This window comes from Cataglyphis hispanica, chromosome 3 (assembly GCF_021464435.1).
Source record: "Cataglyphis hispanica isolate Lineage 1 chromosome 3, ULB_Chis1_1.0, whole genome shotgun sequence".
NCBI lineage: Eukaryota > Metazoa > Arthropoda > Insecta > Hymenoptera > Formicidae > Cataglyphis > Cataglyphis hispanica.
The window spans coordinates 4,703,074-4,716,608 of record NC_065956.1 but is presented as its reverse complement, the minus strand read 5'-3'; the positions used below and the strand labels follow the sequence as shown (position 1 = coordinate 4,716,608).

At 34.0% G+C, this 13,535-nt stretch overlaps 4 protein-coding genes across 5 annotated transcripts; 1 reads left to right on the top strand and 3 right to left on the bottom strand.

Annotated features, from left to right (window-relative positions):
- Nucleotides 1–365: 365 nt before the first annotated feature.
- On the bottom strand, nt 366–2,640 carry LOC126848408 (ras-related protein Rab-10). The gene is made up of 5 exons (XM_050589302.1): nt 2,498–2,640; nt 1,763–1,823; nt 1,562–1,700; nt 1,390–1,479; nt 366–1,257 (listed from the first exon to the last, which is right to left on the bottom strand). The coding sequence occupies exons 1-5, from the start codon at nt 2,622–2,624 to the stop codon at nt 1,072–1,074; spliced, it is 603 nt and encodes a 200-aa protein (XP_050445259.1). The 5' UTR covers nt 2,625–2,640; the 3' UTR covers nt 366–1,071.
- Nucleotides 2,641–2,856: 216 nt separating this feature from the next.
- LOC126848383 (uridine-cytidine kinase-like 1) lies at nt 2,857–9,238 on the top strand. Its single transcript, XM_050589246.1, has 11 exons — nt 2,857–2,999; nt 5,714–5,848; nt 5,939–6,051; nt 6,851–7,021; nt 7,165–7,271; nt 7,385–7,555; nt 7,653–7,724; nt 7,800–8,051; nt 8,149–8,358; nt 8,552–8,737; nt 8,814–9,238. Exons 2-11 carry the CDS (start codon nt 5,793–5,795, stop codon nt 9,123–9,125), a joined length of 1,650 nt encoding a protein of 549 aa, XP_050445203.1. The 5' UTR covers nt 2,857–2,999; nt 5,714–5,792; the 3' UTR covers nt 9,126–9,238.
- LOC126848402 (THAP domain-containing protein 1-like) lies at nt 3,591–5,715 on the bottom strand. 2 transcript variants are annotated; one of them, XM_050589294.1, is made up of 3 exons: nt 5,081–5,715; nt 4,763–4,925; nt 3,591–4,686 (listed from the first exon to the last, which is right to left on the bottom strand). In XM_050589294.1, exons 2-3 carry the CDS (start codon nt 4,790–4,792, stop codon nt 3,937–3,939), a joined length of 780 nt encoding a protein of 259 aa, XP_050445251.1. In that variant the 5' UTR covers nt 4,793–4,925; nt 5,081–5,715; the 3' UTR covers nt 3,591–3,936. The 2 variants fall into 2 exon arrangements, with proteins under 2 accessions (XP_050445251.1, XP_050445250.1); XM_050589293.1 differs by having other exon boundaries at nt 4,770–4,925.
- Nucleotides 9,232–13,355, bottom strand: LOC126848381 (uncharacterized). Its single transcript, XM_050589245.1, has 12 exons — nt 12,912–13,355; nt 12,561–12,638; nt 12,388–12,482; nt 12,234–12,308; nt 11,982–12,128; nt 11,645–11,720; nt 11,382–11,569; nt 11,104–11,248; nt 10,721–10,936; nt 10,001–10,119; nt 9,790–9,925; nt 9,232–9,671 (listed from the first exon to the last, which is right to left on the bottom strand). Exons 1-12 carry the CDS (start codon nt 13,218–13,220, stop codon nt 9,369–9,371), a joined length of 1,887 nt encoding a protein of 628 aa, XP_050445202.1. The 5' UTR covers nt 13,221–13,355; the 3' UTR covers nt 9,232–9,368.
- Nucleotides 13,356–13,535: the final 180 nt, after the last annotated feature.

The following is a 13,535-nucleotide window of genomic DNA, read 5'->3' as shown; positions in this document are numbered from 1 at the left end:
AGATATGTTAATATTTTTATGCATGATGCATGCACAAAGTTTTAGGTTTCATGTAATGTTACATAATGCATGACAATCCTGTTTACAATATCATCTGATATGATGCAGAAAAAATTATTAGATAATTATTGCTGATTAATTTTTACCAATAATGCATATAGAAAAAAAATTAAAAATTCTATAATTTAAATTGTGTTATATTTTTAATGTTTTTGAGACAAAGTTTTTATATATAATAGAAATTTATTTATCTGTAATTTTCATCATTTAAAAAGATTTCATCCAGGATATATACATATGTATATGTTTTCATATTTAAAATGTTTTCATATATGTATATATGTTTTTAAAAAATAACAACAGGATGATTTCGAAATTGTGGATATTTATATTTATAATAAATCGGTCGTACACAAAACGGTAAAAGCTTTTGGTTTTAAACTTTCTCACCTTAACTTAATATACAAATAAGCACGTGTCTGGTGCAATTATTCACAGAGGAAAGCTTTTAATATCCAAAAAGATTTACCAAGATCAAAGCTGACACTCATACTCACATCACTCAACATGGTAACAAATTGCAGCCTCATAACAAACAATATGTCCTAGTTCTCTTTGTTCGTGCAACAATGCAATAGCGTTTCACATGAAACATGAAGATTCATTATTAAAACTTGCGTGTTTATGCACTTTTTTTATCATTTGTATAAACTGAAATTTCAAATTCGTTTATATATTATAGATATAATTCTATAATATATTGTGAAAGAGGGTTTTTTTGAAACTTTGCTTATGTAAATGTAATTACAAAACATAACTTTCAAATATATTGGATTGGATGAGTAATCTTTTTTTTTTAGCAAATATGTTTTTGATTGCAGCATAAAAAAATGTGTTTTTACCAGAGCAAAAGTGAGATTAGATTACACCTGATCAGGCAGTGTCGTGAAATGTTTAAATATGTTATTATGCTTTAAATTATGCTCTAAGTCTATTGAGAACTCTATCCCAAGTGTGGCACGAGCTGATATATAGTTCATCATGTACCGTTAAAATAAATAATATATAAAATTAGCAGCACCGATTCGAACTTCTTTCTACTCTTCGATCAACTGTCACTCTGTCGGGTGCATCTTGAGGTTCCTTGCCATGTGTTTTGTCCAATATTGCTTCTGCTAACTCACTAAATGCTCGATCGATATTAATATTTGCTTTTGCAGATGTCTCCATAAATCTAATGCCATGTTCTCTTGCTATCTATAAATGAGAAAATTTTGTTTATTGAAATTGTATATTGTGTATTTGACAATACTATTGTTGATCATAATATTGTTTTATCATAATATATAAAAAAATGTATAATAATCTGTATAATAATTAAATACTTACTGCTTCTCCTTTCTCGGTACTGACAACACGTTTTTCTTCCATATCACTCTTATTTCCTAATATCATCTTTTCCACATCTTCGTTTGCATGCTTTAAAAAAAATATTTATAGGGAAAATTATTGTTTGCTTTAAGTAATATTTGTGAATATAAATAATAAGTTATATACTTACTTCATCAATATTTCTCAACCACTTCACAATATTTTCAAATGTTTTTTCGTTAGTAATATCATAAACAAGCATAATTCCCATAGCCCCTCTATAATATGATGTTGTAATAGTGTGGAATCTTTCTTGCCCAGCTGTGTCCCTGTAAATATATAAACATAAATATATAGATTTTTTAAATTATATATATACATGACAACTCACCATATTTGTAATTTGATTTTCTTTCCTCTTAATTCCACTGTCTTGATTTTAAAATCAATACCTATGAGAAGAAGCACTTTTATATTTTATACATTAAAAAAAAAGGATAAGATATTTTTTTATAAACTTTCAAGAAATATATATATATATATATATATATATATATATATATATGTTTTATATATATATGTTTTATATATCCAGTCAGTTTTATTTGTATAAATTAAATATAATATAAAGTTAAAAATACATATTTATATAAAGTTAAAAATTGTTTATACGATGAAAATCTTTTCTGCAACATATGTAATACGCGCTTGTCATTAAATTGATGCATGCACGAGCGAAAAGAAAGTACAATGATCACTTTTTTGTGAGAAAACGCTGGTAATTATATCCTAATCGACGTTCTTTAAGTGTGCATGTATGTATACATACATGTACACATACATACACGTATTCGTACACATACACGTGCACGTGCCCGTGAACTTCGCACACGGAGAAACGAAACGGCGATCCATTGCGTTTGATTTTATAGAACGAGACGCCACAGCTGATTTCTTTTTTTCAATAAAAGCGTTGCGTCAACGGGGGACCGATTCTTGATCTATTCATCCATACATATATATATATATATATATATGTATATATTATATATATATATTATTACATATATATATATATCATATATATGCACATGTATATCTTTCTTTTCTTTTATTTGTTTCTCACCTATTGTGGAAATGAACGTGGTGGAGAAGGCATCGTCCGAGAAGCGGAACAGTATGCACGTCTTGCCGACGCCGGAGTCGCCGATGAGCAGTAGCTTGAACAGCAAATCGTACGTCTTCTTCGCCATTTCGCCGCCGAGGTTAATACGCGTCGAGGAGTAAGCGCCGCCGCCGAGGAGGAAGTAAACAGAGGAGTGAGGAGAGTGCGGGTTCGCGATCGACTCGCGACAGTGGTCGGCTTGTTGCGATCAACAACGATGATTCCTCCGCGACGTGCCAATGCCACCGATGCTCCGTACATCGAACGTTACGCACCGGTTATAGTCGCTCAAGGTCGAACGAGGGCGCGTCTCCCGACGGGAGCCTGGGGTCTGCACGTATTCTATCGTACACGGACGAACCGGTTGTGAGGAGGCGAGGAGGTACTCTATTAAAAGACAGCGCGACGTCACGCGACGCGACGGAGTCAACACGACGCAGAAGCCATCGGGGGTAAACTCGGGGTAATTTTTCGTTCCTCTCTCTCTCTCTCTCTCTCTCTCTCGCTCACTTTACGTATATGTATGTATGCATGTATGTTATACGCTACACTTCGCGCTCAGCCGGCCAACAACAAGATCGAGCGACGGTCCAGTGTTACCGGCTGAATGAGTATGCGATTCTCCGCGGAGACGCGCGACGTCGGCGGCAATCCGCGCGACCGCCGTCTGAATAAATCTGAAACTGTACGGCGATAGGTATCCTCCGTGACAGGATCCCGCTTGTTATCGCGGAAGATCACTTATCTTTGTTGCTTCGATCGTGTGTGCTGATAAAGATTTTCATTCTGCAATTTTTGTGGAAAAAAGTTTCTTTTTTTTAGTTATAGTTGGCATCTCGTAATGTAAAATTATCATTTATTGTACATTGTACATTTGCTTCTTTTTTAATTTTCTATTTAAAACTTGATAGTTTTTACTGCATATTCTAAATTTTCTACTCGTTTATTTTGGATTTCACTCGGATATTATGTAGAAGAGAAAGTTTCCTAGATTTCAGATGTGCTGCCGGACAATATCTATATAACATAACAAACATAATAATGGAAAATATGGTGATGCAACACAAATTTTATTAATAAAATCTTTTGTTTATAATTTTAATATATGCAATCTTTTTTTTTTCAAATCTCAATTATTACATATAACGAAGAATATAAAAGATTTATTTATGTGAATCCTAAACATAATACTTTACGAAAATAGAGGCCTAGAATATAGAGAAACCTGAACTCTATCACCACCTTGCCACTGCCATCTTAAGCACGTTGGTGGTGCCATTATATTATTATTTTTTTACATCATGGGCTATGTTCGAATTCCGTATTCAGGTACCCCAGTATTATAATTTAACATGTACACTATATATATAATTAAATAAAAAAGTTTATGTTTCTGACAACTATAAATGTTCAACTGCTTTCTGAAGTGTTCTGACTGAAGGGAAAATTGGAAACTTTCTGACAAAGTCCGAGTAGTCTTGCGTGCCTAATTTCATCTTGTAGACTAATGCGTCAGTAATGGTCGGAATGCTCCATTTTCTTCCTCTTGTAGTCTTTGAACATAGAGCCTTCAATTGGTCTTGACGCAACCTGACAGCCAATAATCCATGGCTGCGACGATGGAAATCTTGAAGTCTTTTAAGCTCTGTTTTCATCCTTTCACGTTGCCTCTTCATATTCCAGTAACTCTTAAAAACTCTACCTGCCATTTTCTGCATAGAAACATATTTTGTCTGGAGTGCAGCTATTTCTTTTTCTTTTAACTCTAATCGCCGCTTCAAAGCTTCCACAGATTCTGCTTCTATGGTATCTGTAACTGGTGAGGATGCTGACGACTGTGTTTCCAATACAGATATTTTCTTGGGTGAATTGACACAGGTGACAAAAGTTACTGGACGGATAGGAGTATTATTCAAATTTATATTAGATACATCCCTCAAAAGGCTTGGTGATTGAGGGAGTATTAGAGGATCGGAGATAGCTTCTGGAACACTGGACAGACGACAGTAGTTATGTTCATCGAGAGGAGGGAGATAAAGGACAGACAAAGAGTTTTTTCTTGAAGAGAGTAATGATGGTATAGCTGAGCACTGCAACTTTTTTGAACCATCAATCCTTCTTTGCTCCCATTGATCTTCACCGAAATGAATCTGAACATTTGAAAAAAAAAGGGGTATGATTAGTGCAAATTTATTGACAACAATAGAAATACAGAGTGATACATACTACATACTTCGCAAAGTGTGCTATTTGCATGAGGTTGCCAATTTGACCGGTTCACTAATGAAATCCATTTTGCACGCCTTTCTGGATCTTTTGGAAATCGAAACATCATAAAGCCTTGCTTTTCTTTTACTTTACAGCCACTAACTGAACAGTGCCTCACCATCTAAAATAAAACAGAGAGGAATCACGATGCGAATCCAATACACAAATGATGAGGACTGCATGTCATATATGCTGATGGGCACAAATAAGAATCCCACAATGTCAGTCAAGTCCCTTGCAGTTAATTTAACAACACAGAAAAAACGTTTTACTTACCGTGGTCACAAGAAATAATATGTATTTATTTAGATTTAGACTATCTCAACACAATTGTATTTGATGACAACTTTACAATGTGGGACATTACAGGCCTGACAGGCCTGGCGGCTATAACCGACCAATCAAGAAGTAACAACAAAATTGCGTTTTTCTGTATTCTTTTTAGTTGAAAATTTTTTTCTCTTTATTTTAAATTCTATCCTGATAGGATCCCTGAACGCACTTCAAGGCTGGATTCGGGGAGCACGCTTTTAGCGCTATGAGCATGCTCTATCTTTGTTATTTATTGAAGTTGAACAAGGATAGAGCACGCTTATAGCGCTAAAAACGTGCTCTCCGAACCCAGCCTAAATATGCGTACGAAGGCTACGTTCAGATAGCATGCTTAAAATGTCGTTCTATCTTTGTTATTTATTGAAAGTTTAACAAGGATAGAGCACACTCATAATGCTGAAAGCTGCTTTTCGAACACACCCAAGATAGATGGGGCGATTGAATGGTGGGGATTTTTTCCACGATCTAGGAAATGACACTGACTGAATGGTTGCCATACTGTACATTGTACATATATACGTTGCTACGTGCTCGTTATATTTATATACGTTGACATTATGCTTATGAACGACGTAGTAGATGCAAGTGATCGTCCTCGACGTTGACGTTGTCGGCGGGAGGTGACGAGTTCAAGAGCACACAGAATCCAGGGAATATGGCAGCTAAAGTGCAGCATCCATTCGAGCCACCCAGTTCGGCGAGCTCTGAAAGGTAGATTGCGAGAAGTTTGTTGCTTTCGAGTCTTTAAACAGAAAAGAGAAATTATTTTACCGTGGAAATAATTTTCTGACGGCTCTATAGCGATGACGGCGACGCGTGCCTGGATGATCGCGAGATCTTTCTCGCCGACGAGTTATGCGAAGATGCCGAACTCGGTACGCCGACACCGCAGTCCCCGCGACCGCCGTCCACAGGTAAATTTATTTAGTTTATGTCAGCTTTCTTGTATGGCTCCTGATTTTCCCTTCTTAAAAAAGTGACTATGTGTTATATGAATTCAATGTGGTTTTAATATGTGTTGGCAATTTTTATTTGACTTGTTAGTAGAACTTGTAAGATAAGATTATGTTAATGAATATAATGCTTTTTTGTAGAAGTCCTTTGTATATGTGCGTGTGTGTGTACATATATATGCCGATACATTGAGATTGATTTGAATGTGATGTTGATAATAAAATGATATCTGCAACAGTTAAGCATAATTTGTTAAAGATAAAGGAATTAATATTGCATCAGAAATCAATAAATGGAATAATTTTGATAAAATTTACTTTAGTAAAATAATATGAGATGATTGTAGTGTATTGTCTAATTAATATGTGTGATATTTTTTGTAGCCCCATATAGATACTTTGGTTACAAACTCAGTGGTCTCTGTGAAATTATACTTGTAAGAGAAGAGGCAAACAATCCAATGCCATAAATCCCTTAATGAATTCATAATGAAGATTAATGAAAAAAGTAAAAATAATGAACATTTCCTTTCCTTTTCTTAATCCTAATCCTTTTAATTGTTAAATTCTTTTAATACATTATATATATTTTAGTATATTTCATATAAAATAAAAATAAAATCGTATATATATATATATATATATATATATATATATATATATATATAATTACATTAATATTTTAGAGAAATAAGTATTGATTAGTATATAGAAATTATAATCAAAAATGCAAAAGAAAAAAATAAATTTATTGTAATAGGTTCACAAAAATCTCCTCGATCACGTAGACAACGCACTACCAGCATGTCACAATCAAGTAAGAAGACATCTGCAGAATCCATCCTCAGGAGCAAAACACGAACCATTTATACAGCTGGTAGACCTCCTTGGTACAATTCAGCTGGTCAACAAGTAGAACCTTTTGTAATTGGTTAGTACAGTCATATTTATTGTATAGTCATATTTATTTAACATTATTAATTTCTAATTCCCTGAATGTGTGATATGTATTTAATATTTTATATAAAATAAAAGTAAATCTTAGTAATATTAAAAGATATTTGTATGCAATAGGTATTTGTGGAGGTAGTGCTTCTGGGAAAACAACAGTTGCAACTAAAATAATAGAATCTCTAGATGTACCATGGGTGACTCTCCTTAGTATGGACTCCTTTTATAAAGTGCGTTAAATATTTTTATCAATACATTTTAGTAAAAATATCTTTTTCTACGCATGTTTATCACTAGTATGATGGAAATAATTCGATAATGCTATAGACATTATCGAATACAGGTATTAAACGAAAAGCAGCACGAAATGGCCGCGCACAATGAGTACAATTTTGATCATCCTGATGCATTCGATTTTGAACTTCTCAAGACCACTTTGCAGCGATTGAAGGAAGGACGCATGATAGAAGTTCCTATTTATAATTTTGTAACTCATCGCAGGGAAAGTAGAACTGTAAGTTGACACACTTGTTGACATATCTGTATTTTTTTATTCTGTTTGCACACAATTAATGCAATTTATACATTTGTTTTCTTATTTTTTCTGGTAGAAAACCATGTATGGGGCTAATGTCATTATTTTTGAAGGAATACTCACTTTCTACAATGTCGACGTATTGAAAGTAAGCTAATAAAAAGATAACTTAAAGATTACATAATACAAAAGTTTGAAAATAACAAAATAAACATTTTACAAGATGTGCGACATGAAAGTTTTTGTCGATACTGATGCGGATGTAAGACTGGCCAGACGTTTAAAAAGGGATATTTCTCAAAGAGGTAGAGATCTGGAGGGTGTATTGAAACAATATAGTAAACATGTGCAGCCGGCTTTTTATTATTACATAGCGCCTCTTATGGTTCATGCGGATATCATTGTGCCACGTGGAGGAGATAACGAAGTGGCGATAGAACTTATTGTGCAACATGTTCACACTCAACTTCAATTGGTAAAATGCCAACTTTTATTTAAGTTTTTTTTTTTTATAAAGAGTATTTTTTATAGAATTGTTATCTATGCTATTGCTTTATCTGTATCACTTTTAGAGAGGTTTCAAATTGAGGGAAAAATTAGCACATTCGTACATTGGTCAGCCATTGCCTTCGTCATTGTATTTACTTCCGGATACGCCGCAGATAAAGGGTCTTCATACATTTATACGTAACAAGGAGACATATAGAGATGAATTTATTTTTTATTCTAAGCGATTGATCCGCTTGGTCATCGAATATGCATTGTCTTTGTTGCCTTTTGAGGTGAATATGCACGCGTGATTTTATTGTTTTTATTGCTGCCTATAAGTGAGCTTTGATAAGTTCAATTATTATGTCCTCACATTGCCAATAAATATTTAATTATTAAATGTTCAATTTGCTATTTAAATTTATATCTATCTATGTGATTTAAAGAGAAATTGAATGTCTCATAATGTATCGTTTTTATATGAAGGACGTAACCGTCGAGACACCACAAGGAGTTTTGTATGGTGGCAAGCGGAGTGCAACAGACAAGATATGTGGCGTGTCGATATTACGTGCTGGCGAAACCATGGAACAGGCGGTTCGGGACGTGTGCAAGGATATACGTATCGGAAAGATTCTTATTCAAACTAATCAACAGACTGGCGAGCCTGAAGTAAGTATTTGCGTGTAAATTTTTTTTCTTATATAATTAATTAAAAAAATTAATTTATTTAATCTCTTGCGCATAGTTGTATTATCTCCGATTACCAAAGGATATCAAAGACTATAGAGTAATATTGATGGATGCTACTGTTGCAACTGGTGCTGCAGCTATTATGGCGATCAGAGTGCTATTAGATCATGATGTTGCGGAGGAAAACGTGTTATTGGCATCTTTGCTGATGGCGGAATCTGGCGTGCATTCTATCGCGTATGCCTTTCCGCGAGTAAAGATTGTTACTTCTGCGCTTGATCCCGAGATAAACGAAAAGTTCTATGTTTTACCTGGCATTGGAAATTTTGGCGATAGATACTTTGGCACCGAACCATCTGATGATTAAGGCAGTTTATAGATCTCTAAAGTACTTACATATATTCACTATGTTGTGTAAATTGTGATACAAATATCAAAATAATCTACTAAATCTTTAATAAAAAGTGCATTACATAAACATTTATATGTATTCCCATTTTTATCGCAGGTTTTATTTTACAGCATTTATCACTTTCAAATTTAAAACTTGTTATATTGTTGTTGTTTTTTTTTACAATGTTGAGGTTTTTGTTTAGATATCTACTTATACTCAGAGAGGCGTTGTACCAATATCAGCAGTTTCGATATCGGCGGCGGTGCCACGTAACTGTCTATACCCTCGTGAACTAGCTCGATGAGAACGTCTCCACGAATCTAAATTGCTATTAGTGGGATTTGGGCTCAAAAGATATGTTATCAAACGGTCCAATGCGGCCAAGTCTTCATTCGTATTGCCAGAATTCGTTAAACCTTTGTGCGACCGCAGATCTCTGCCTACTATTTCCTCGACACTATCGCTTTTCTTTACGTTGCCTCTATTTGTGGTTCCGCGAAGACCAAACCGTGATCCAATCTACAATATTTTTTTTTTAAATTATGAAAGATTATATATTTTTGATAATAATTTAAATATTAAAAAGAAAGTTTGCGTTTGTATTTAAATATCCAAATGAATGAATTAAGAATGTTACCTCTTCCGGTCCATGTTGCCCATAACTGAGCCTTTGCACCTTTCGGAAAGTTTCATCGTTCATCGCTTCTCTGACCGCTTCATTCAACGTGCGTTCTAGCGCTCGTTGTTTGGTTTTGCTCAATCCATCATAGAAACTAATTCAAATGAACAGATTATAAACTGTAATATCATACCTTTGATATTTATATTCAAAATTATTTTTTCCTTACCTTGAATCCAAAGAACTGTTATCTCTAGAGATATTCTTATCGCGAACCAAACGGATGTCATGCTCCCAAAACCGACGCAATTCCGGTGTGGATGTGTATGGTGCGGCTACTTCTTTAATCTGCGGTCGTGAACGAATTATTATTATGGAGATAAAAATATCGGCATGTATACGATAAGAAAGTGCATAAAGTATGCGTAATACATTAAAAAAAATATATATATATATATATATATATATATATATATATATATATCAATAAACGTCACACGATAAACTGTCGATGTGTCAATCTTGCAATCTTGAAATACATATTTTGTCGATGAAATTTTGCATTTAATACAGTATATAATTAATACACTTGCAATTATATATATATATATATATATATATATATATATATATATATATATATATATTGATAATAGCCGAGATTGATAATAGCCGAGAACACAATCAAATTATCGCTATAGTTTGCCTCACTTTTGTTACGTCACCACGATAAAATATGTATATATATACATATGTGTGTGTGTGTGTGTGTTATATATATATATATATGTATATATATATATATATATATATAACACACACACACACACACATATGTATATATATACATATTTTATCGTGGTGACGTAACAAAAGTGAGGCAAACTATAGCGATAATTTGATTGTGTTCTCGGCTATTATCAATCATATCGCGTGCTAACTTAGTTACCTTCAAGACTATTATCGCCGTAATAAAGATGCACATTACATTGATAAATGTCAGACACGCGCTGATAATGCCGTTGCAAAAGAATTCTACGGGCAAGTAATCGCTGTAGATGTACGTGTACGAACTATTAAAATCCGTATAAGATTCGCCTTTGATGTGGGGTATTTTTATAGGCCGATATATGAGCCATATGCATCCCAGAGCCCAAAATAAACCCTACAAAAAATAAATATTTATCTTTTCGATCAATATGATTGTTATTCGTCGATATAACCATCCTAGTGAAAAAAGAGGAACGAGATAATAGATATCTTTAATTAATTGTATCTATCATATCATAGACTTTAATTTTTTCTACGATATACGATCTATTGTTCTCTTACGCAGTTAACAACTGGTGGCAGTAATGAAGCCGATATAGCGACGCCAATTAATGGTCCATTGCTACCTTGCAGCAGGGCGACTGCTACACCTGTGCCAGATGGAAGAGCCCAAAGAACGCCCATCCAGAGCGATCTATAGTGTCCTCTATAGAAAGAATTATTATTTAGATAAAATTTAGGATAACAATCCGAGTATAATTGAAAACTGCATCTATGTAACTATAGTTATTGCATGATTAATATACCAATATATCTGATCATTTTTTAGCATTACGTACCTTCCCTTCATTTCATCAGTTGGCCAATCATTATAGCCCCAAGGCATTTCAGTTGTACCGAGAATAAGACCGAATATGAAACCGAAGAGTATTGATAGGAAAATACCGAGCATCAAACTCTTCAGGCCAACCATCTGCAAGTCTCTATCGGCTATGATAGTCCCAAAGGTCAGGGACATTACAGGTCCCTTTGATCAACGAGGTGACACGATCAGAGAAATGTGAAAATAAATAATTAATAATGTTGTATTAAAGGATTTTACCATGAGAGGAGAAACTAGCATAGCTGCAACGACATTAGGCGCATTGTTCTCAACAAGGCCGAGTGCAGCAAGGCAGCTGTAAGATTGTAATTCTTGCGAATTAATGTTACGCGCGATTATCACCAGAATTTATTTAGTGAAGTAATATGATATATACTTTCATAATTATTTGATAATCATCTAATTATTTGATTTTATATAACTGCATTGCATAATAATAAAATTTTCGATAATGTCAAATACGGATAAATTTACCGGAAATTATCTCGTATTAATTATTTATCTAGAAATAGCGTATATGAAAAAATCGATGGTAATATTTTTTGCGCCTTCTTACTCTGCGGTTAATACTAGTAGCACATAATCGAAGGTAAGATCACCACCGCTGCGAACACCATCGACCACCTGCTTCACTGTTAATTTTGATCTGATAGACTCTACGAAAGCGTCCCAAGCATTCTTACGATCTTCCGATTCCTTCCGTCTGTGAACGGCATAAAATATATACATATATATGTTGGATAATATGTTACAAATAATGTAACTTTACTTTCATGTTAATTTCATTAACAGAATCAATTAGAGAAACCTGCGAGCATCGTCCTTGACAGCCGGCAATCCTGCAGCGTTCACACCGCTATACGTACATTGGGTCGGGATTACGCTGAAAATATTAATATCGTCATGATGCTGAATCTACATCATTTGTATGTGCAATTTCTCCAACTCCGCATAAAAATCACCTAACTATCGAGTTCATTTTAACGCCGATACCCATTTCGGTGAGGCAATGTATGCAATTTTCGCAGGGTTCGCCAGCGGGAACCGGAAATATCACCTTCCATCAGAAAGTTTGGATTCACAAATATTTAGAAATGACCAAAATGAAAAAAATATAATGCAATTTTTTCTATACCTCATAATACATATCTTCTTTATCCTTGCACCATACAACATGTTCTACTTTCAGTTTTTTGAGGAGCTCTTCCAGCACCTATGGTGGAATGTAGTGAAACAAATAATTTGATAATTACAAATATTAATTTGTGATCGAATTAACAACAATATCTGAATTTTATTTTTTAAAGATGAATTCGAATATAATCGATCAAGTCAAAGAAAAATAGCTATATAAGTATTATATGTATATACAATACGTCTGATTGAAAAATATAGCAACAGAATTTTTGTATAATTTTGTATAATTCTAATAATTATATAATAATCTTGATATAATTTTAATAATGATATATTTTCTATACTCTACCGTTTCCATCGACACAAAGACTGGCGTTTTCGATCGCGCGGGGTATCCGCGAATACGTTTTCTGGAGCCGATGCCGATGTCCTCATCATCGTCATCGTCCTCCTCATCATCTACGTGATCATCGTCGATTGGAAGCAATTGCGCGCGCGTTTTCACTTCTTTCAGACGCAGATCCACCTTTGGCGATGATGCGATTTTATTTTTGCTCTTTTCAATTTTCTTGGAACGTTTCAACGGTACACCGAACACAAGTTCATGCTCGTAGCTCAGGGTGGGAATGCAGACCAAAAATACGACACCCCCGGGCATGTTTGTATATAGTTAGCGAAACTTTATTGCGCAAAAATCACGCGATCAATGTCGTACGACAGTCAAGGCTTTTCTATTTCGTTTCACTTGGAACGATGTTTAGAAGATCGAAGATACCAATTTCATTAGCTAACGATAATTACTTTATTGCCTGGCTCGTAATTGTTAAGTGAGTAACGACGGCTTTGATGCTGTCTTAGATGATCGTGGAACTGCATTTAAGAAAAGTTTATTAAATTTACTTAATTAAAGAATTTAAATTAATTAAAAAGCATTTGCAATTTTTTTTATATTTTCTTAATAATTTTTATTTCT

Coding starts and splice junctions, on each gene's coding strand:
- LOC126848402 (XM_050589293.1), bottom strand. CDS start 4,925: ATGGTGAGGCACTGTTCAGTTAGTGGCTGTAAAGTAAAAGAAAAGCAA. Junction 4,687..4,769: donor CAAATAGCACACTTTGCGAA/GTATGTAGTATG, acceptor TCAAATGTTCAG/ATTCATTTCGGTGAAGATCA.
- LOC126848381 (XM_050589245.1), bottom strand. CDS start 13,220: ATGCCCGGGGGTGTCGTATTTTTGGTCTGCATTCCCACCCTGAGCTAC. Junction 12,129..12,233: donor GTCAAGGACGATGCTCGCAG/GTTTCTCTAATT, acceptor TGCCGTTCACAG/ACGGAAGGAATCGGAAGATC. Junction 10,937..11,103: donor TGCCACCAGTTGTTAACTGC/GTAAGAGAACAA, acceptor TATTTTTTGTAG/GGTTTATTTTGGGCTCTGGG.
- LOC126848383 (XM_050589246.1), top strand. CDS start 5,793: ATGGCAGCTAAAGTGCAGCATCCATTCGAGCCACCCAGTTCGGCGAGC. Junction 7,556..7,652: donor ATCGCAGGGAAAGTAGAACT/GTAAGTTGACAC, acceptor TTTTTCTGGTAG/AAAACCATGTATGGGGCTAA. Junction 7,725..7,799: donor ACAATGTCGACGTATTGAAA/GTAAGCTAATAA, acceptor ACATTTTACAAG/ATGTGCGACATGAAAGTTTT.
- LOC126848408 (XM_050589302.1), bottom strand. CDS start 2,624: ATGGCGAAGAAGACGTACGATTTGCTGTTCAAGCTACTGCTCATCGGC. Junction 1,824..2,497: donor CACGTTCATTTCCACAATAG/GTGAGAAACAAA, acceptor TTCTTCTCATAG/GTATTGATTTTAAAATCAAG. Junction 1,258..1,389: donor GTACCGAGAAAGGAGAAGCA/GTAAGTATTTAA, acceptor TCTCATTTATAG/ATAGCAAGAGAACATGGCAT.